Source organism: Physeter macrocephalus, chromosome 13 (genome assembly GCF_002837175.3).
Source record: "Physeter macrocephalus isolate SW-GA chromosome 13, ASM283717v5, whole genome shotgun sequence".
Taxonomy (NCBI): Eukaryota; Metazoa; Chordata; class Mammalia; order Artiodactyla; family Physeteridae; genus Physeter; species Physeter macrocephalus.
This window is the reverse complement of record NC_041226.1, coordinates 81951729-81973504: the sequence shown is the minus strand read 5'-3', so window position 1 is coordinate 81973504 and position 21776 is coordinate 81951729. Positions and strand designations below refer to the sequence as shown.

Here is a 21776-nt window from a genome sequence, read left to right as displayed (position 1 = left end):
TGGGGATGCAGCAGGCGCTCGGTAAGTGCTGGCAGAGCAGGGAGATGGCCGAGGGCGAGTTAAGGAAAAACCAGCCTGAGGTCCACTGAGCCAGAGCCCTCCCTGGAGCGGGAGCTGCGTCTGGTGACTGTCTCGGTTTGATCGAGGAAAAGAGGAATGGAGACAAGGGCGGTGATGAGGAGCTTGGCTGTTCTCTCCTGCAGCCGATCCAGGAACAATTTCCACAAAGATGAACCCTAAAAATAGCTGGAGCTGGCCACGTCCCTGCCAGTGCCTCGCGAGGGGGGCACCGCGTGAGCAGGTCTCCACAGCCCTTCGTGCCGTGGGGCTTGGCCAGGTGACTCAGCCTGGTGGGCCTGTGCCCCCAGGGGAGGGGTGGGCAGGAGCCAGACCTCGGGGCAGGAGGCGCCGGTCAGGAAGGGCCACAGAGGCTAACCCGACACATATTTCCAGGGGACCCACTGGGTGCAGATGCCGCGGGCACAGTGGTGGCAGGAGGCCTTCAATAAATAAGGGCCTGGTAATGGCAAGCTGCTGTGAAGAAAACAAAGGAGGATGAGGGGCAGGGGCGACAGGTCAGGGGGCGCTGGGGAAGCAAGGCCCGGTGGGGTCTGGAAGCCAGACGGGCAGACGCAATGGGACGGCGCCGCGGAGTCTGGCGGCGGGGCACCGGGCCGTGGTGACGCGCGACGCAGTGACAGGCGTGGGTCGTGAGGCTGGCGCCCAGAGCTGCTGGCCAAGAACCGTTGGCTCCATCCTCCACACTGAGGGATGACAGGGTCGGCTGCGGGAGATCAGACAGGACTTTGGAAGAGGATCCTTTGGAGGGCGAGCCTGCCACACCCCCGCCCAGCGAGGGGTCCGTTCGTGGTCCCCTCAGACGTATGCTCCTTGATGGAGCCCGAGCGACGTGCCTTCAGGGGCCGGAGCCGCAGGCCTGCCGCAGCGGGGCTCATGGGGGCGTGAGCGCCTCTGCAGTCTGGGGAGAAGCCGGGGCCCTTTTAATCCTGGCTGGAGGGGACGAGGGGGTCTCGAGAGAGACCCGGAGACCGACTGCTGGAGCGCTGGCGGTGGTGGGCGGGCGGGTCCTCAGCCTGGAGGAGAAATGTCTGTCTGGGTTTTGAAAAGTGTGGTCAGCTGGGGCTCTGGAAGAGCGCACGGCCGTGCCGCCGGGTCTGAGCGGCGGCTTATCTCGGGTCGGTGAGCCCCGTGTGAGGAAGGGCTTGCCCCCCGCCCCTGGCCTCCATAGCGCTGGGGTCAGTGACCCAGGAAGGAGGAAGAGTGTGCGGCGTCGGGCGCAGAGAGGGGCCACACCGTCCTCTCCCTTTGGAGAACGGCCAGCTGCGCGGGCCCGCTGAGGAGAGAAGATATTCTCAGTGCGAAGCACGTCAGCGGGGCCAGGACGCTCAATTGTGTTTTATGCTTGAGGTGGTTGTAGAGTTTTCTATTACCCAGAGTTATCAGAACAGTCACAGGACCGATCCACACTTTCATCCTGGGCTATGTCTACGTCCAGAGTGTCGACTTACAAAAATGCACAACGTGAGAGTCGCGAGTGAAGTTTTACCGGGGGCAATGCTGGCCAAGAACCGTTGGCTCCATCCTCCACACTGAGGGATGACAGGGTCGGCTGCGGGAGATCAGACAGGACTTTGGAAGAGGATCCTTTGGAGGGCGAGCCTGCCACACCCCCGCCCAGCGAGGGGTCCGTTCGTGGTCCCCTCAGACGTATGCTCCTTGATGGAGCCCGAGCGACGTGCCTTCAGGGGCCGGAGCCGCAGGCCTGCCGCAGCGGGGCTCATGGGGGCGTGAGCGCCTCTGCAGTCTGGGGAGAAGCCGGGGCCCTTTTAATCCTGGCTGGAGGGGACGAGGGGGTCTCGAGAGAGACCCGGAGACCGACTGCTGGAGCGCTGGCGGTGGTGGGCGGGCGGGTCCTCAGCCTGGAGGAGAAATGTCTGTCTGGGTTTTGAAAAGTGTGGTCAGCTGGGGCTCTGGAAGAGCGCACGGCCGTGCCGCCGGGTCTGAGCGGCGGCTTATCTCGGGTCGGTGAGCCCCGTGTGAGGAAGGGCTTGGCCCCCGCCCCCGGCCCCCATAGCGCTGGGGTCAGTGACCCAGGAAGGAGGAAGAGTGTGCGGCGTCGGGCGCAGAGAGGGGCCACACCGTCCTCTCCCTTTGGAGAACGGCCAGCTGCGCGGGCCCGCTGAGGAGAGAAGATATTCTCAGTGCGAAGCACGTCAGCGGGGCCAGGACGCTCAATTGTGTTTTATGCTTGAGGTGGTTGTAGAGTTTTCTATTACCCAGAGTTATCAGAACAGTCACAGGACCGATCCACACTTTCATCCTGGGCTATGTCTACGTCCAGAGTGTCGACTTACAAAAATGCACAACGTGAGAGTCGCGAGTGAAGTTTTACCGGGGGCAAAATGAGGCCTGCCACCCGGGAGACACATCCCAGATCGCTCTGAGGAGCTGCTCCACGGAGGCAGGCGGGAAGGTCAGTGTAGATGTGATTTGGGTAAAGCGGGGGGTCCACGCAATCGAGCACGTATTTTCTGTAGAAGGTTTCTGCTGCCAGTCACGAGGGGCAGACGTCGCCGTGAAGGATTTTAGTGCGTGTCTAGCTACGAGGAGATGCAAGAATTGGGCTCGTGAAATTGTCTCCTGAAAATATCCATCTGTCGGAAGACCTGTTCTGCCAGTTTCACCCGGAGCCCAGAGGGCCTCAGTTCAGCTCTCCACCTGAACTCCTTTCAGGGGGTGTTGAAAGCCAGCCGCTGCAGCAGCACATGACTTTATCCTTGTAGAGGTAGGTGGCGAGTGACAATGGCGAGGGCCAATTTGTAGTTGACAAGAGGAACCATAGGAGGTAAATAATGTGGGTTTATGGTCACATACATGTGGTTCTGCATCTGTTCATTGCACTAGTTTCGTAAAGATCTGAGGAAGGCGCGTTCAGATACGTAGGTGCAAAGGCTCCATTTTGAAGTTAGTGCAGACACAACCTGCTCATTGGTTGGATGTGATGTTTAATGTGAAAGAAAGAAGAATCAAAGATAGTGTGACTGGAGCCGTTGGGAAAGGTGGTGCCTTTTACTGAGAAGGGGAGAACGGGGAGCAAAGTAAGTGCGGATTTTTGTTCTAGCGGAGCATCGTGGTGGAGACTGAGAACTCTGCTTTGGCCCTGGAAAGCCTTAGACAACCGCTTCATCCAAGTGGAGATGTCGAGTGTACAGTTGGGTGTATGAGAGGGGCTTCAGGGGGGACAGCAGGGCTGAGGGTGCAAGTTTGGAGTCATGGATGATGCTTAAAATTATGGGAGAGGATGAGATCGCTTGGGTGTGGATGTGTGGATGGAGAAGCAAAGAAGGCTACAGACGGAGCCTTGTCTGAACCTTTGGCTGTCAGGAGAATTCCAACATTCAGAAACCAAGTAGGAAAGAAGGAGCCAGCAAAAGAGAGCGAGGCGGGGGCTTGCGGGGAGTAGGAGCAGCACTGCGAGTGTGCTGCGTCTTGGAAGCAGAGCAAAGAGAGTTTCCAGAAAGGGATCGACCAGATCAGCTGTTGCTGAGAGGTCGCAGGAGCTGCTGGTAAACTTGACAAGAGCGTTTCGGCAGTGGGGATAAAACCTTGGAATGCATAGGTTAAAGGGAGGAGGTATGGAAGTGAGGACGGCAAGTATAGTCAGCTTGTTCAAGGCTTTTCCCTGTGAAGTGGAGCAGGGCAAGAGGAGGTAAGTGCAGGGAGATGCGGGAATTGGCTTTTTTTAAAATGAAACTTCCTTCTGAGGTAATTGTAGGTTCAAATGCAGCTGTAAGAAATAATGCAGAGAGAGCCCTTGTATGCTTTGCCCTTCTCCTGTACCGGTAACAACCTGCAGAACTAGTAGCTCCCGGAACCAGGGCAGTGACACTGCTCCAGTCAAGGCACAAGGCGCTCCATCACAAGGGATGCTGTGCTGCTCTTTTATAGCCACGCCCACCTCTCTCCTGCCTTCACCCCTGGTCGCCACTGATCTTTTTGCCGCATTGACAATTTTGCCATTTCAAGAATGTTATACAGATGAAACCGTACCCTGTGTGACTTTCAGGTATTGGCTATATTTCACTCAGCATAATTCTCTGGAGATGCATCCAGATTATTCTGTGTCAGCAGTTTCTTCCTTTTTATTGTTGAGTGGTGCTCCAGGTGTGGGTGGACTACAGTGTTTAATACTCACCTGTTAAAGGACATCTGTGTTGTCTCTGTTCGGGGTTATCAGGAATAAAGTTGCTCTGCACATCTGTGGGCAGGTTTTTGTGCAAATGTAAGTTTTCATTTCTCTGGGTTAAATGCTCAAGAGTGCAATTTCTGGGTTGTATAGTAGTTGTGTATTTAGTTCTTTAAGAAATTAACGCTTTTCCAGAGGCCTGTATTCTTTTGCATCCCCACCAGCAGTGTATGAATAATCTAGTTTTTCTGCATCCTCACTGGTATTTGGTGTTTTTAACTTCAGCCATTCTGACAGTGTGTAGAGATGTATCTCAGTGCACTTCCTAATGGCTGATGATGTATTTGCCATTTGTGTATCTTCTTCCGTGAAATATCTCTTCATATCTTTTGCTCATGGTCTGGACTGTTCTTTCACTATAGAGTTTTTATATATTCTAGATATATTCTAGTTCTTTGTCAGATGTGTGGTTTGCAAATGTTTTCTCCTAGTCAGTAGCTTGTCTTTTCATACTCCTCACCTGGTCTGTGAAAGAACCAGCGTTTTTAATGTTGATAAAGTCCGGTTTATCAATTGTTCCTTTTGTGGATTGGGCTTTTGGCATCAAATCGAAGAACTCTTTGCCTAGTCCTAAATCTTAAATATTTTCTCCTATATTTTTTTCTAAAAGTTTTATTATTTTATGTGTAAGTCTGTGATCCATCTTGAGTTAATTTTTGTATGAAGTGTGAGGCTTAGGTTGAGGTGCATGTGCTCTCTCTCCCCCCTCCCTCCCTCCCCTTCCCCTCCCCCGTTCCTCCCTCCCTCCCTCTCTCTCCTTTCTTTCTTTCTCTCTCTTTCTTTCCTTCTTTCCTTCCTTCCTTCCTTCTTTCTTTCTTTCTTTCTTTCTTTCTTTCTTTCTTTCTTTCTCTCTCTCTCTCTTTCTTTCTTTCTTTTTACTATCTTTGCCTGGTTTTGTTATCAGGGTAACACAAGCTTTATAAAATGAATTGAGAAGTAATTACTCCTCTTCTATTTTTCTAGAAGAGATTGTGCATAAGTGGCATTAATTATTTTTAAAATGTTTGGTAGAATTCTATAATCTGGGCCTAGAGATTTCTTTTATTTTTTCATATAACACTTCTATTTTTATTCACCTACCATGAAATTCACAAAGTGGTGAATGGCTCAGTGCTTTTTGTATGTGCACAGGACTGTGCAACCATTACCATTACTCATTTTTGAAGATTTTCATCAACCAAAAAAGAAACCTTGTACCCATTAGTAGTCACTTCCCATTCCTCCATCCCCAGCCTCTGGCAACCACTAATATATTTCTGTCTCTTTATATTCGTCTATTCCAGACATTTCATACAAATGGACTCATACAATATGTGGGATTTTGTGTTTTTAAGGTCCATCCATGTTGTAGTAAGTATCAGTATTTCATTGCTTTTATTATCAAATATGATTCCATTGTGTGGATATACCATCTTTTGTTTGTATTTCATCGGTTGATGGATATTGGGTTGTTTCCATTTTTTTACATTATGAATAATCCTGCTATAAACATTTGTGTACAGATTTTTTTTTTTTTTTTTTTTTTTTGTGGTATGCGGGCCTCCCCCTGCTGCGGCCTCTCCCGTTGTGGAGCACAGGCTCCGGACGCGCAGGCCCAGCGGCCATGGCTCACGGGCCCAGCCCCTCCGCGGCATGTGGGATCCTCCCAGACCGGGGCGCGAACCCGGTTCCCCTGCATCGGCAGGCGGACGCGCAACCACTGTGCCACCAGGGAAGCCCTGTGTACAGATTTTTGTGTGGAATATGTTTTCATTTCTCTTAGGTGTACACCTAGGAGTGGAATTTCTGGGTCATATGGTAACTCCATATTTAACCTTTTGAAGAACTGCCAAACTGGTTTCCAAAGTGGTTGCAACATTTTACATCCCCACCAGGAATGCACAAGTGTTCCAAATTGTCCACATCCTCACCAACACTTGTCTATCTTTTTAATTTTAATCATCCTAGTAAAATTACAATTTAATTTTAATTTTAACCAACCAGCCATGGAGTGAAGTGGTATTTAATTTTATCTTTGATTTGCATTTCCCTAATGACTTATGATGTAGAGCATCTTTTATATGCTTATTACACCATTTATATATCTTCTTTGGAGAAATATGTATTCATATCCTTTGCCCATTTAAAAATTGGGTTATTTGTCATTTTATTATTGACCTACAAGATTTCTTTATATACTATGGACACTAGACCCTTACCAGATATTTCAGATGATTTGCAAATATTTTCTCACATTCTGTGTGTTATCATTTCACTTTCCTGATGGTATCATTTGAAGTAAAAAAGATTTTTATTTTGATGAAGTCCATTTTTTTCTGTTTTTGTTTTCACTTTGTACTTTTGGTGTAGTATCTAAGAGTCCATTACCTAATCAAAGTTATGAGAATTTACTCCTATGTTTTCTAGTTTTGGCTGGTAATATTTAGCTCTATGATCCATTTTGATTTAATTTTTGTATATGGTGTGAGGTAGGGATCCAATTTCATTCTTTGGCCTGTGGATATCCACTTGTCCCAGCACCATTTGTTGAAAAGACTATCCTTTCCCCATTGAACTGGCTTGGCACCCTTGTTAAAAAAATCAACTCATCATAAATGTAAGGGTGTATTTCTAGATCATCAATTCTATTTCATTGATCAATGTGTCTATCCTTTTGTAGGGGAAGTTTTAAAATCACAATATCACTTTCCTTAATAGTTATTGGACTATTTATCTATTTTGTATTGGGTGAGTTGTAGTAGTTGGTGTTTTTGGAGAAATTGATCCATTTCATCCATGTTGTCAAATGTATAGAGAGTTGTTTGTAGTATTCCTTCATTATCCTTTTGATGTTTGTTGGTTCTGTAGTGAAATCCCCTGTTTCATTATTGATATTGGTAAGTTGTGTCTTCTCTCTTTTTTTCTTAGTCAGTATTGCCAGAGGTATGTCAATTTAACTTTTTTCAAAGAACAAACTTTTTCAAAAATTGATGCTTTCTATTGTTTGCATTTTCAACTTTGTTGATTTCTGCTTTTCTCTTTACTGTTTACTTTCTTCTACTTGATTTGGGTTTGTTTTGCTCTTCCTTTGCTTGCGGTGAAAGTTTAGATTATTGATTTGAGACTTTCCCTCTTTTGTAATGTATGTATTTAGTGCTATAAGTTTCCTTCTTAGAACTGCTTTAGCTGTGTCTTTCAAATTTGATATCTTGTATTTTCATTTTCATTCAGTTCAATGTATTTTTTTAAATGAATTAATTTATTTATTTATGGCTGTGTTGGGTCTTCGTTTCTGTGCAAGGGCTTTCTCTAGTTGTGGCAAGCAGGGCCACTCTTCACTGCGGTGCGCGGGCCTCTCACTATCGCGGCCTCTCTTGTTGCAGAGCACAGGCTCCAGACACGCAGGCTCAGTAATTGTGGCTCACGGGCCCAGATGCTCCACGGCATGTGGGATCTTCCCGGACCAGGGCTCGAACCCGTGTCCCCTGCATTGGCAGGCAGATTCTCAACCACTGTGCCACCAGGGAAGCCCAGTTCAATGTATTTTTTAATTTCCCTTGAGACTTCCTCTTTGATCCATGGATTATTTAGAATAGTTTGTTTACTTTGTGTTTGGAGAGTTTTCTATTATATTTCTGTTATTTGTCTCTGGTTTGATTCTATCATGGTTAGAGAATACAATAAATTTGAAAAAAATTCAGTTCTTTTAAATTTATTGAGACTTGTTTTATGGCTCAGGATATGGTCTATTTTCATATATGTCTTGTGGACACTTGAAAAGAATGTGTATATAATGTGTTGTTGTGTAGTATGTGTATAAATGTCAATTATACATCCTGTTGGTTGATGGTGAGCTCTTTTTTATCCTTGCTGATTTTCTGTCTAGTTGTCTTATCAATTTTTGAGAGAGAGGTGTTGAAGTTTCCAGCTATAATTGTGCATTTGTCTGTTTCTCCTTTCAGTTCTGCCAGTTTTTGCTTCACATATGTTATAGCTCATTTGTTAGTCATGTACACATTTAGAATTGCTATGTCTTCTTGATGAATTTACCCTTTTATCATTATAATGTATCCCCCACTTTTCAAAAGTTCTCTTAATGCCACTTCACTTTTATGAAAGACCTACATTAATACCTCTTTCCACTAACCAAAAGAAATCCACGGAAGATTTATGCTTTTATGAAAAAAGGTGAAAAGAGAAAATAGTGTTCAACATTTGCTTTACAGTGAGCCATTTTAAAGGCAGTGTGCACCCCTAGCAGCAAGAGTGGCACTGCCAAGCTCCTTCCCTGGGAGCTACACTCAGCATCTCAACATCATATCGCCATAGCTCTATTGTATCTGTGAGCATCTGTGTTTTATCTTATTTTCTGTATGTGTTAGCTGATGTGTCCTATGGTGATTGTTTCTTTGCTTTATGCCTTCGTGGCTTAGGAAAGGTTTCATAGGAATGCACTGCTTTCAACTAGTGGGGGAAACCTGTATATGTTCCTCTGTGTCTCTAGTGAAATTTTTTTTGTTCTGATGTCTACTTTGTCTGATATTTATTTTCTGATATTAATATAGCCACTACAGTTTTCATTTGATTAATGTTTATATGATACTTCTTTTTCCATATTTCACTTTCAACCTACCTAAATTGTTATATTTGAAGTGAATTTCTTATAGATAAAACATAGGTGGGTCATGTTTTTAAAGTCACTAGCCAATCTTTGTCTTTTAATTGGTGTATTCAGACCATTTACATGTGATGTAATTATTGATATGTTAGAGCTCACATCTGCCATTTTATTTATTTATTTCTCGTTTACTATTTGTTCTGCTTTTTTGTTTCTTTATTTTCTTTTTCCTACCTTCTTGTGTATTACTTGAACTTTTGAAAAAATTCCATTTTGATTTATCTAGTTGTTTTTGAGTATATCTCTGTTTGGTCTTTTAGTGGTTGCTCTATATCTTATTCCAGTCTACTGGTGTCATAACTGTACCAGCTCAAGTGAAGTATATACACCTTACCTTCTTTATATCTCTTTACCCTCCCCCATTTATAATACAATTATCTTAAACATTTCCTCTACATATGTTTATAACCACATCATAGCGTGTTATAATTTTTGCTTCCACTGTCAAACATAATTTAGGAAACTCAAAAGGACAAATAAAATCTATTTACCCCTATTTTTACTCTTTTCATTGTTCTTTCTTCCTTCCTAATGGTTAACAATTCCTTTTTTAATCATTTCCTTTCTGCTTAGAGACGTTCGTTAGGCATTCTCTTAGGGTAGATCTGCTGGTGACAAATTCTCCCAGTTTCCCTGGTTTTTATTATGAGAATGTCTTGATGTTCCCTTCATCCCTGAAGGATATTTTTGATGGGTGTAGGTGTCTGTTGACAGTTTTTTTTTTTTCTCTCAGCACCTGAAAAGTATTGTGCCACTTCATTCTGGCCTCCATACTTTATGATGAGAAATCTTTTGAATTGTTTCCCTTTGTAAGTAGGTGCCCTTTTTCTCTTGCCACTTTCAAGATTTTTAATTTATCTTTAGTTTCCCGTGGTTTGACAATGAAATGTCTTGTGTATTTCTTTGAGTTTATTCTGTATGGTATTCACTCAGCTTCTTGAATCTGTAGGTTTATGTCTCTTGTCAAATTTGGGAATTTTTCAGCTATCAATTCTTTGAATACTGTTCAGCCTTCTCTTCTTTCTCCTGTACTCTGCTACTCTGAAACATGAATGTCAAATATTTTGTCAGAGTTCCCTAGGTTCTTGAGGCTCTGCTCTGTTTTTTCTTACTTGTTTGAGTTTTGTTTTTTAAGTCTATTTTCTCTCTCTTTTTTAGATTGGATAATTTCTATTATTCTCTTTTACCACTTACTGATTCTTTCCTTTGCTGTCTTTATTCTATTGTTGTGCCCTTTTAATTTTGATTATTGTATTTTTTAGTTCTAAATTTTCCATTTTGTTCTTCTTTGTATCTTTTATTTATTTGATGATACTATTTCTTTGTTGAGACTGTCTATTTTTTCATGTGTTTCAAGTGTGTATACAATTACCCTCTGAAACATTTTTATGGTGGCTGCTTTAAAATCTTTGTCAGATACTTCTATCATCTCTGTCATCTTAGTGTTGGCAATCTATATCAGGCAGGGTTCTCCAGAGAAATAAAACCAATAGGATGTGTGTGTGATGTGTGTGTGTGTGAGACAGAGAGAGATTAAAAAAAAGAGATTTATTATTAGGAGTTGACTCATGTGATTATGGAGGCTGGCAAGTGCAAATCTGCAGTAAATTTAGGCTGGCAGGCTCAAGACCCAGGAGATGCTATGGTGCAGTTTCAGTCTGAAAGCCAGTAGTTGGAGACCCAATAGTGCCAATGGTACAGATGAAGTCTGAATTCTCTTATAGAGACTTTTCTCTTACTTGGAAGAGGGTCAGTTTGTTGTTCTATTCAGGCCTTCAACTGATTGTACACGGTCCACCACATTATGGAGGGCAATCTGCTTTACTTTATCAATTAAAATGTTAATTTCATCCAGAAACACACTTTCAGAACCACCCAGAATAATGTTCGGCTAAATATCTGGGCACCCCATGGCCCAGTCAAGTTGACACATAAAATTAACCATCACAGCATCTATCAATTGTCTTTTTTTGTTCAGTTTGTGCTCCTCCTGGTTCTTGGTATGGCAAATGAATGTCAGTTGAAAACTGGACATTTTTGGCATTGTGTCCTGGGACCCTGGATCCTATTGAAGCCCTCTGTTTTAGCTGGCTTCCTCTGACCATTCTGTCACTGGAAGCAGGGGTTGCTTCCTTGCTACTGCAAGGTGGGAGTAGAAGGCTGGAAAGTTTCCCCACCTGGCCTCTGGTGACACAGTGTGGGGGTCTTTTCCATACCGCTGAGTGGGATGGTAGTTCTGGCTCCCCACTTGCCTCTAGGATACTTACCTGGTTGGGAAGGTTTTGTGTGCCTCGTTTCTGCTCTCCACATGGTCTCTGCCCACTATGTGGGTGGGGGGTGTGTGGCCTCGTTACTGGGTGGTGGTGAAAGTCTGACTTTCTGGCAGCACCTCAGTGGGGAGGGGGTGGTGTGTCTCATTACTGTCACGTGGGGGTGGAAGTCCAGGCTCCCCGTGTGTCTCCACTGATACCACAGAGGTGGGGTGGGATGGGGGCCTCGTCAACCATCTGTCGAGGAGGACGTCCCACCTCCCTGCTTGTTGTTCTCTGACATCTCTGTGGTTTGGGGGTGTGGGGAGGTTGGTTACCTCATTACAGTCTGGGGAGGGTGGTCGCCTAGGCTCCCTCCTGGGTCTTTGCTGGCAGGGATGGAAGTTTCACCACAGTTTTTTCTGCCCTGTTTGGCTGGAGTAGTGCAGTTATTGTCTGCCTTGCAGGGTGGCCCCCTTCCTGGCCCTTTGGTTAGAGAGAGAGAGTGCTGGCTTTTGTTGGTGTATTTTTTGTCTGTGTCTCTTGGCATTTCCAGGTTGTAGGCTTTAAAAGCCCCAGGTCTGGGATATATGAGGCAAAAACAAAACAAAAACACAGGGAACTCACCATGGGTCCAGAGGTCCCAGCTGATCTGCTTTCTTTTCTCCACTTTTCAGAGTCTTCTGTGAAATATATATTTGCTCTAGATGTAATGTCCAGGGTGTTAATAGTACTCAATGGGAGAAATAGGTAAGAGTATGTCCACTCCATCTTCCCAGAAGTGCAAGTCCTTGTTTGTTTTGTCTTGTTTTTTAAGAAGAGAATAGGGTGCTTTGGCTACTGATGGGAACGGTCCATCAGAGGGAAACTGCAGGAGCCAAGTCCTCGAGTAGGTGAGAGGAGCTGGGGCCATGGCAGCACATCTCTCCTTTTTCCCAGAAGGAGGCAGGTTTTGAGGGTGCCCTTTGGGGAGATTGGCAGCTTTGGTGGTCATCATAGCCCGTAGGTCGGAGTTGCATGTGGGGCTGGCAGAGGTGTGGTCTGGGAACCCTGGCAGCACGTAGAGCTGGGGGTCTGAGTGTCTATTCTGGTCAAGGCCCGGGGGTCTCAGCGGCCAGCGTGGAATCAGTGTCCAGGAATCAGAAGCCACAAGCGGCAGGCAGTCCAGGGGACTCAGGACTTGCAGGGGTAGAGTCCGCAAATCTGCCTAGGCCAGCAGACGCTGGAGGGCAGGAATTCCGACAGCAGCACCTGGAGATCAGCCCCAGCCTCAGGGCAGGGCCAGGCCATCTTCCTGCCTCTGTCCTGCTCAGGGTCCTGGCGCTTGGCTTGTGAGCCGCCTCTGAAGAGAGGAGCAGAGGGGCCAGGTGGTCACCTGCCCACAGCACCCCCCACTCTTGGTTCAGTCCTAGCACCAGACTCGTGGGGAGAAAGAGGCTCTCCACCCCTCCCAGCTGGGTCTACGGGGGGGCCCCGGAAAACAAAACAACAGTGGAAATGAATTGGATTCAGAGGGCCTCACCCTTTTGTGGGCTGTGCTCTAAAAATCAAAAGGTCTGGGAAGACCTTTTGCATTTGGTTATTTAGACCAGGCCCTGGTGCCGGGTTCTGTCTTAGGCCCAGCTGTTCCCTGGGGACCTGTGGGCTTGCCGTTGACGGGGGAATGCGGCACAGGGCTTACTGCTCTGAGCTGTGGAAACTGCAGGAGACAAAAAGATCAGACTTGGGCCTTGGGGTCCGTGGGCTTCACAAAGGAGGAATGTCTTTGGAGCTGCCTGGTGTGTCCAGCAGCCTGGGAAACAGAGGGGAGGTGTCCAGGCGGGGTACCTGGGGCAGCCCTTGGCCCCCTGGGACTACTCCTGGGCTTTTCATTGTTGCTGGCAGTGGCCAGGAGCATGAAGCTCCTTGGTCCTTTGGGGGCCCCAGCCCCAGAGGGTGCTCTGTGGGGCAAGGGCAGGCAGGTGTGATGGTGGGTCCTGCCTGGATTACCTGTCTGGGCCCGCCTGCACTTGGGCTCTGCCGGTGTGTGAGAAGGGCCGGGGAGCTTCCGTGGCCGGGGCTCTGTCCTGCCCACCGTCCTGCACACCTCCTCTTGCTTCCAGACCAACGATGCGGCCGGCAACACCTGGAACTGGCTCTACTTCCTGCCCCTCATCATCATCGGCTCCTTCTTCATGCTCAACCTGGTGCTGGGCGTGCTCTCGGGGTAAGAGGCCATGCAGTTGTGTGCTACCTCTGTGTTCGCAGGCTGGGGAGGGGGCTGATGGGGCTGGACACGGCCTGTGTGGTGGGGGAGGCAAGACTCGGCCTGGCCCCGGGACGGTCACTCCCAGCATCCTGAGCTCTAGCCAGCCTGTCCTTGGTGCTACCATTCTGACCTCTCCCTTGGTGGTCCCTGGCCCTGGCCTCCTTACCCCTAGCTCTTGGCCTTCACCCGGGCCTCTGAGTCAGGGGAGGGGCTGCTGCTGCCTCTTACCTGGGTTCATGGTGCGGTTTCTGAGCAGCCCTGGGGACAAGAGAGCCCTTCTGTGTGACAGTGGAGAAGGAATGGAGCGGCCTTGGGTCTCCACGCCAGCCCTGACCCCTGGCTTGCCTCGCCTCTCTGGTCACCTGTCCCTGCTGACCTCCAGGAGAGGACAAGGGAGGAGGCAGGGCTGGGGTCCCTCCTGGAGACAGATGCTTCTTACCTTCGTTGGTAGCGAGGTGTAGCACACCTGTGGCCCATGGTGCCCTCCTGTCCTGCATAGGGCCGAGGACCAAGGAAGCGCTGTCGGCTTCAGGGAACAACCGGGGCTGGTCTTTGGGGCTCCTGCCCTTGTCCGGGGCCGAGGCAGCTGTGTAGACAGAGGGAGAGGGCGTTGGGCTGGCCTGCCTCCCTGCCCCCACCTGAGCATCAGATTCCCTGTAAGGCTGGAGGGGCAGGTTTCCCTTCCACCCGCCTTGAAGATTCGTGCTCAGGACCAAGGCGCCTGAGGTCGTGACCCAGGGCGCGGCTCTCGTATTGGTCTGGAAGGAACAGCCACAGAGGGGACAGTGGCTGGGCGCAAGGGCTCTGGCTCTGGCACGTGTCCCTGCCTTGGCTCCTCCTCTAAGACTCTGACTGTTAGTAGTGTGTCTTTCTAAGCACCTCCGCCGGGAGCAGGCAGGCCCACGGCACAGGGGACCGATCAGAACTCCTAGTCGGGGAGGGGCTGTGGTCCGAGCTGGGATGGGGAAGCCAGGGGAGGCCTGGGGCTCAGAGAAGGCTCCTGGGGAGGGGGCAGCTCAGCTGAGGCCCAGAGGGGACCAGGAATGAGCTTGGCAAAGGAGAGGGGAGCATCTCCCAGGCAGAGAATTGTTGGGGCGGAGGCACAGAGGGTGTGGTGTCTGCGGCGCGCGCACAGCTGGGGCTGCCAGGTGTGGGAGCTTGGCCGGGGGCCAGACTTGTGCAGAGGGCGGGCCCCATGCTGGGCCGTGTGGCGGGGAGGCTGGCGGGACACGACTGGGTCCCGCTCAAGCTTACTCTGGAGAGCGTGAGAAAGAAGCAGGGGTAGCAGCGGAGACTGGGTGAGGGGCCCCGAACTTTGTGTTTCCCAGCCCTGCCCCCACCTGTGGGCATCCTGGCCTCTGGGGACCAGCCGATACAGGCTGATTTTCCTAATGAGTCTCAGCTGAGCCCTGCCTCTGGCCTCCAGCTCCAGCTCCAGCAGCGGGGCCCCAGGGTTCTCTGCCAGCCCCAGGGAGGCTGGAGACTGCACGGCCCCTCAGGCCAGTGGTCAGCGCACACGTGTGGCTCTGGTTCTGCCTTGCTCCCCGCCACGCCCCAGGCTCTCATCCTCCCAGTGCCCAGAGAAGCAGAATCGGTGGTTCCTCTCGCAGCCCTCCCTCCCGGTGGGGCCAAAGCCTGGGGAGGGCAGGCCACAGCCAGCCACCTCCTGAGCAGTGGCTGCCCAGCGGCCAGGCCTTGGTCACTGCAGCGAGTTTCTGCTGGCGGCTCTCAGGCCACCCGGGCAGTATGGTCACGCCCCACTGCCACCCCCAGGCCCTCCTGTCCTCCGGTGTGGTTGATGGCGCCGGCCTGGTGGGGAGACCACGAGGGGCCCTGCGTTCCTGCAGATTCCGGACTTGGTGAGAGGTCCAGGTGGGAGCCGTCTCCTCTCATTGCCAGGGTGGTTGCAGCAGCTCAGGCCCTGGTGGACACCAGTCTCAGGCTTGGGGTCCATCCTGGCCAGAGCCAAGCTCTCCCTCTCACCATGGCTGCGTGACAGGAGCCAGGCCTGCTGGGCCCGGCCCCTCTGCCAAGCCCAGAAGCTGCTTCTCCTGGGGGAGAGACAGCCGCTCGCTCGCTCGCTCGCTCGCTCGGCAGAGAACAGGCATTGCTGTCTTGCCCTGAGGGTGTGCCTGCCTGCCCCCTGGGGACCTGAGCTAAGGTGTGTGCGCGTGTGCGTGTGTCTGTGCGCGTGCACGCGCTCTTGTGCCTGTGTGCGTGAATGGCTTCCTTCTGGCCTTTTGAGCCTCTTGGCTTCTAAGCGTGGCTGGGAGACTGGGGCTGTGGTGCTGAGGGCTCAGGAGAGCAGAAGAGCCTCAGTGGTTTGGCTGAGGAGCTGGGTGATTCTAGAATGTCTCCCTGTCATCTCTGGCCGCCCTGAGCCCATCCAGTGCCTGCCCGTCCCTCCTCCTTCTAGCAATGGCTCTGGGTCTGAACCAGCAGAGGAAACAAAGTGGAAGTTGTCCTCTGGGGGATTGTTGTCCAGAAGCTCTCTGCAGCGTCTCTGTCCAGCTGACAGGGCCCCGCACTCGGAGGGTGCATGCCCAGGCCTGCTCTGGGCCAGGGGGAGGTGGAATTGTCCCTGCCATCTGGAGCCCCCTCTCTGGGCACTGCGGTGCTGTCCCTACGAGCTGCAGGAGCCTGAGGAGGGAGGGCTCACCTGGGCCTGTTAAGTGCTCGGGGCGGGGGAGAGGCCGGGTGATGGGAGACACCGAGAGGGGTGGCCCGCGGCCTGCTCCCCCTGTCCTGGCCTCTTCCTGAGTCCCTGTGCCTCCGGCCGCACGCGGCGGGCCTGTGGGTGTGCTCACACCCACCTGATCTGCTTCCCGCTCCGGCCTTGCCCATCGCAGAGAGTTCGCCAAGGAGCGCGAGCGGGTGGAGAACCGCCGGGCCTTCCTGAAGCTCCGCCGGCAGCAGCAGATCGAGCGGGAGCTCAACGGGTACCTGGAGTGGATCTTCAAGGCCGGTGAGGACAGGGCTGTGTGGTGCTCCTGGCCTGGCCTTTGCCGGCTCCTTCTCCCCAGGACCCTCCCAGGGTTGAGCTCGCCTGGGGCGGGGGCTGCCCTCGGGAGGGCGATGTGTGAGGGGGGGCAAGCCAGGCCCTCTTCACAGGGCGCTGTCTGTGGGACCCATCAAGGGGTGTGTCTCGGTAGGAAAAGCTCAGCCACGGGCCCTGCCGGCTTCTGGAAGCGTGAGGGCCGAGAAGGCGGGGGTCTCATCTCCTTCCTGCTGTGTTCCTGGGGGACGAGCCCTGGTCAGGGGTGGGGACAGGAGGGCTCTGGGCTGAGGCTGTGTCTCACTCACAGAGGAAGTCATGCTGGCCGAGGAGGACAAGAACGCAGAGGAGAAGTCCCCTCTGGATGGTAGGTGACCGCTGTCAGCACTCCTTGCCTGGCCACAGGGCTTTGGTGGCTGGGTGGGCAGTGCCCGTGTGCACGCTTGCATGTGAGGCAGGATGCCCTCTACTCAGCCAGGTGCCTGCACGTTGGTCGCTTAACATGGTCCTGGGCGGGGCCTTTCTGGAGGCAGGCCCTGGGAGGGTCAGCTGCACGCTCCTGGGGAGCTGCGTGCCATGGACCAGAGTGGGTATAGCCAGCCGTGGGCTCAGCCTGGGGGGTCACAGGAGCCTGTGCTGAAAGCTGTGTTTTCCAACATGGCAGCTGACAGCTGACACGTGACTGTGTGAGCTTGCAGGTGCGTATGTTGCAATGAAACAAAAGTGAAAATCCAGATCCTCAGTCTCGGGCACGTTTCAAGTCATCAGAGAAAGTTCTTTTGGACAGCGCTGCTTCTAGAAGCTTGAAAACTGCTGGTTTAATCCAAGCTGTATCTGTCCCCAGGGCTCAGGGAGATGCCCCCAGATTGCTGGGGCCACGGGGGCAGGGACGGGGGCCAGCACAGCCCCGGTGGCAGGAAGGCTGTCCTCTCTTCACACCTGCTGCTCAGGACAGGGCCAGACAGCATGGCCACGCATGTTGCGGTGCCCACAGCCGGGGCCTTGAGCAGTCTGTGCTGGCCCCTCTGCGGCCTTGGCCTGATCTCTCTGGTCTCACCTGGCCTTGGAGTGTGGGCTGCTGGGGCAGCCGGCTGCGGCCCTGGCCCCGTCCCACATGGAGGTTTCCTGGTCCCCATGGTAGCCAGGCCTTCCCCGTGGACATCACGGTGGAGAGAAGGACAAGCAGGGCCCAACCTCAAAACCCCTTGTCCCTTTTGCTCTGAAGACCGAGAGGGGCCCACGGGGGCCAGGCATCGTCCTGCCTTCCCTCAGCCTCAGCTTCAGGAGGGATCTGGAAAGGCTGCCGGTTCCTGGCACAGCCCACGAGAGCACCGCCCAGCCCTGAGGCAGGTCATCTGGAAGCCCGGACTCATGCGGCCCCCTCCCACCCTTTGTTTAAAGCAGTGTTGAAGAGAGCAGCCACCAAGAAGAGCCGAAATGACCTGATCCACGCGGAGGAGGGGGAGGACCGTTTTGCAGACCTCTGTGCTGTGGGTGAGTCTCTGTGGGCCTGCGACTGCATGCGGAATGTGCACCCCGCTCCCTCCCTGTCACCTCGGCTTCCCGCCTTCCCTAGTGGCCACACCCCCCAAGTAAGCCAGTCCCGTGTGTGTCCACCCGACAGTAGGAAGCACAGCATCCTGGTACTGGGATTTCTGCCTGGGGCCAGCCCTTGGGGTGGGCTGCACGCACAGCTCCTGGAAGTTCCTTTTTGCTCAGGCCTCTCACTCATTCATTTCAGTACACTGCTGGCTGCTGGCCGTTCTTGGCTCTGCCGTCCTGTGTGGACGTGGAGCCCTTGGGCATATCCCAAGGCCGGAGGCTGCGTGTGTCACTGACTCTGTAGGGACGGAAAGTTTCTTGCCATCTCTCTTCTAAGCCCTGTGTATCTCCCATGTTCCTTGGTCTGCTGCCTCTGAGGCCTTGGCTTCATCCACTGCTTCTCAAATAGTAAAAGGGGAACCTGGTTCTTTTATCTTTTATCGTTTTAGTACCTCCTCTCAGCTTGGTACCAGAAGTCTAGCACCAGAAGTGCTGGGAAGTGCCTGAGGCACTGGGCTATGGCACTGAGCAAGATGCAGAAGCCTTTCGTGTTTTGGAGTTTCCATTCCAGCGCTAGGTGTGAGAAAGAAAAAAAAGTAGAGAAGGAGGGGGCTTGAAGGGTCTGGGGGGTGTTGGAATTTTAAATAGAGTGGCCGCAGATGGCCTCGGGAAAGGTCGCCTTTGAGTAAAAAGCTGAAGGAAGTGAGCAATTCAGCTCACCTGGAGACAGAGCATCCCCACGACAGGTGAGAGGACCCTGAGGCAGGAGAGTCCAGGAGGCCCGTGTGGCTGGAGCCAAGTGGAGGGGGCTGGGCGGGGGCGGGGGGGCAGCAGGAGAGGAAATGACCGGGTCAGGGGACTCTGGGAGCCAGGGTGGTCTTCAGAGGGGAGGCAGCATCTGGCTCCTGCGGGGCGCTGAGGACAGACTGCCGTGCAGAGGGGGCAGGGGCAGGACCAGGCTGGAGGCCGCTACGAAGACCCCGCGGCTGGTGGCAGCCACGGGGGTGGTAAGTGGTTGGATTCTAGATCTAGTCTGAGGACAAGCCCACAGGATTTGCTGACCAGTCGGACATGGGTGTGTGTGAGAGAGAGAGAGAGAGAGAGAGAGAGAGAGAGAGAGAGAGAGAGAGACATCGAGGACAGCTCTGCAGGAAGTGTCCACAGAGTAGCCCTCCCTGGGAGGACGGGACCTGGGACACGTGCTTTCTGGGGGACGATGTCCGGAATTCGGTTCAGAGGTGCTGAGTTTGAGACGCATGTTGGAGACGCAGTGGGGTGTCAGGTGGGCGCTTTATGTGTTGGGCTCTGGCATTCAGGCTGCAGAAGCTATTTAAAGCTCTGAGACTGACTAGAGTGTGTTGAGTTTGGTTTTGCTTTTTTCCAGTTGTTGGTATGTTTACCTTTGCTTTCTGTTTTCTGAATTAGGATAATATGAGGTTAGTCTGTATTAATGATCATTTAAAATAACTAGATTGTAGATTTCCTTTCTTCTATTTTTTGTTTTCAATTTTATTATTGTTATTTTTAACCTTTATTAGGTTTATCTTTTTACATTATTTTGATTGATTTTATTATTTTTTTTCTAATTTCTGAAAATGTGTAACTTGTTCTTTTTTCTTCTTTAACAGCAAAAGCAGTTAAGGCTGCATATTTTCCTCTGCACAAAGCTTTGCTGTGAAGTCCCCCTCTGTACTGGTTTCCAGATAACAATTTCTTTACTTTCCTCTTGAGGCAAAGGTTATCTGCGAGTGTGCTTCTTAATTTATAAGTAGCAAGATAGTTTGATCATGTTTTTATTATATCTAATTTTATCAGATAATGATTGGGAACTGTGGCCAGTAAATCTCTAAGTTTAGAAATTTTCAAACTCTAAGTTCATGACTGATTTTAAAAAGTTTCACTGACGGAAAGTGTATGCTCTGTTTTGGAGAGTTGTCAGGTTGTATGGGTATCTCTTAAAATCAAGCTTATTCATTGTGTTCTCCAGTTCTTTAGGTCTTTGTGTTTTATCACTAGGTCTGTTCAGTTCTGAAAGACGTGTTTTGAACATTCCCACTTCATTTTATTTTTTTAAAGTTTCTCTTGTATTTTTTTTTCCTTAAAATTGTGTGTGTGTGTGTGGTAGGAACGCATCATGAGATCCATCCTCTCCAATTCCAAGTGTACGATGGATCACTGTCGATGGCAGGTGCTGTGCTGCTGGGCAGCAGGTCTTCAGGGCTTGTTCATCCTGCTTAACTGAAACTCTGTTCCAGTTCATCACAGCTTCCATCCCCGCCCAGCAGCCCCTGGTCACCACCGTCCCGGTCTTTGGTTTTATGAATTTCATTATTTTAGATACCTCATGTATGTGTAATCAGTCATGAAGTATTTGTCTTCTGAAGGTAGCTCGTTTCACTTAGCATGATATCCTCAAGGTCCATCCGTGCTGGTGCATGTTGCAGAATTTCCTTCTTTTTTAAGGCTGAGTAGTATTCTGTGGTATGTATAGACCACATTTTCTCTATCCATTCATCTGTCAGTGGACACTTAGGTTGTTTCCACATCTTATCTATTGTGAATAGTGCTGCAGCGAACATGGAGAGCTCAGATCTCGTCAAGATTCTGATTTCAATTATTTTGGAGATCTCTCTCTCTCTCTCTCTCTCTTTCTAGTAGTAGGATTGCTGGATCATCAGGTAGTTTTATTTTTAACTTTTTTGAGGACCCTCCATACTGTTCTCCACAGCGGCTACACCAGTTTTCATTCCCACCAACAGTGCACGAGGGTTCCAATTTCGCCACATCCTCACCAACACTTGTCTTTTGTCTTTTTTGGAAATAGCCATCCTGACAAGTGTGAGGTGATAAATCATTTTATGGTTTTGATTTGCATTTCCTTGATGCTTCCTCCTGTATTTCTGATGGCTTTTGTTTATGTATTTAGCCACTATATGCTTTGGTAGATGTGGAGTTTATGACTGTTACATCTTCTTTGTAAATTATGCTTTTCATCATCACACAATACCTTCTTTATCCGTTTAGTTCCTCCACTGGACAATTCCTTGTCTGACAGCAAATGTCATACTTTCTGTTACTACCATTGGTTTTGGTTTTTAGCTTGCATTGCTTGGTATCTTTGTTTTCCCTTTCATTTTCAACTCTTCTTTATCATTTTAAGCATTTTAAGTGTTCTTCTTAAATGCAGTATTTAGCTGGGTTTTGCTTTTTTTTTTTTTTTTTAACCCAGTCTTACGGTCTCTGTCCCTAATGGAGGGATCCAGTCTGTCTCTGCTCGGTGTAAGGGTTGACATCCGTGACTTTTTCCTTCCTCATTCCTTCACATTTGGTTTCGATATTTCATACTGTGGTCTCTGTTTTCCCCAGCTTTGCTGCTTTGATCAGGTTGCTGTTTATCACCCTCTCCTCCTTCGCTAGTTTCTGATCCCTCCCATTTCTGTTCCACAAATGGTTACCTTCCCTTCCCTGCTCCCAGCATTAGAAACATTTTCTTTACTATTTTAGTGTATTCCTCTACCCTCTTTACCACCAAGATGCATTATTTCCATAACCAAATCGCCCTATTTCCCACCTCTCTGCCCTTACCCCCAACCCAATAAGATGTGACCTTTGCAGTATTTCCCCTCCTCGCTCCCCACTCCTGGTCTGAGTTGTTTGGGGGATTTAGTTCTTGGCTGTTGTTAGTTCCTGTGTTTGCCCCGGGCGCAGAAATCCTGACTTAGCCTTTCCATCACACGCACGGCCACGTAGAGGTTCTCACCTTGCAGTCGCTGCGCACCACACAGCGGTGTGCTTTGTCTCAGCTCTGCTCTGTCATT

At 50.2% G+C, this 21776-nt stretch overlaps 1 protein-coding gene across 1 annotated transcript in view; it reads left to right on the top strand.

Moving 5' to 3' along the window:
* The window catches only part of CACNA1B (calcium voltage-gated channel subunit alpha1 B), a 172368-nt gene that overhangs the window by 51521 nt on the left and 99071 nt on the right, over positions 1–21776 (top strand). The window contains exons 7-10 of the mRNA XM_028497927.1: positions 13276–13379; positions 16271–16386; positions 16727–16783; positions 17821–17910. Of these exons, the coding sequence (XP_028353728.1) occupies positions 13276–13379; positions 16271–16386; positions 16727–16783; positions 17821–17910 (367 nt within the window). The remainder of the gene's footprint in view (positions 1–13275; positions 13380–16270; positions 16387–16726; positions 16784–17820; positions 17911–21776) is intronic.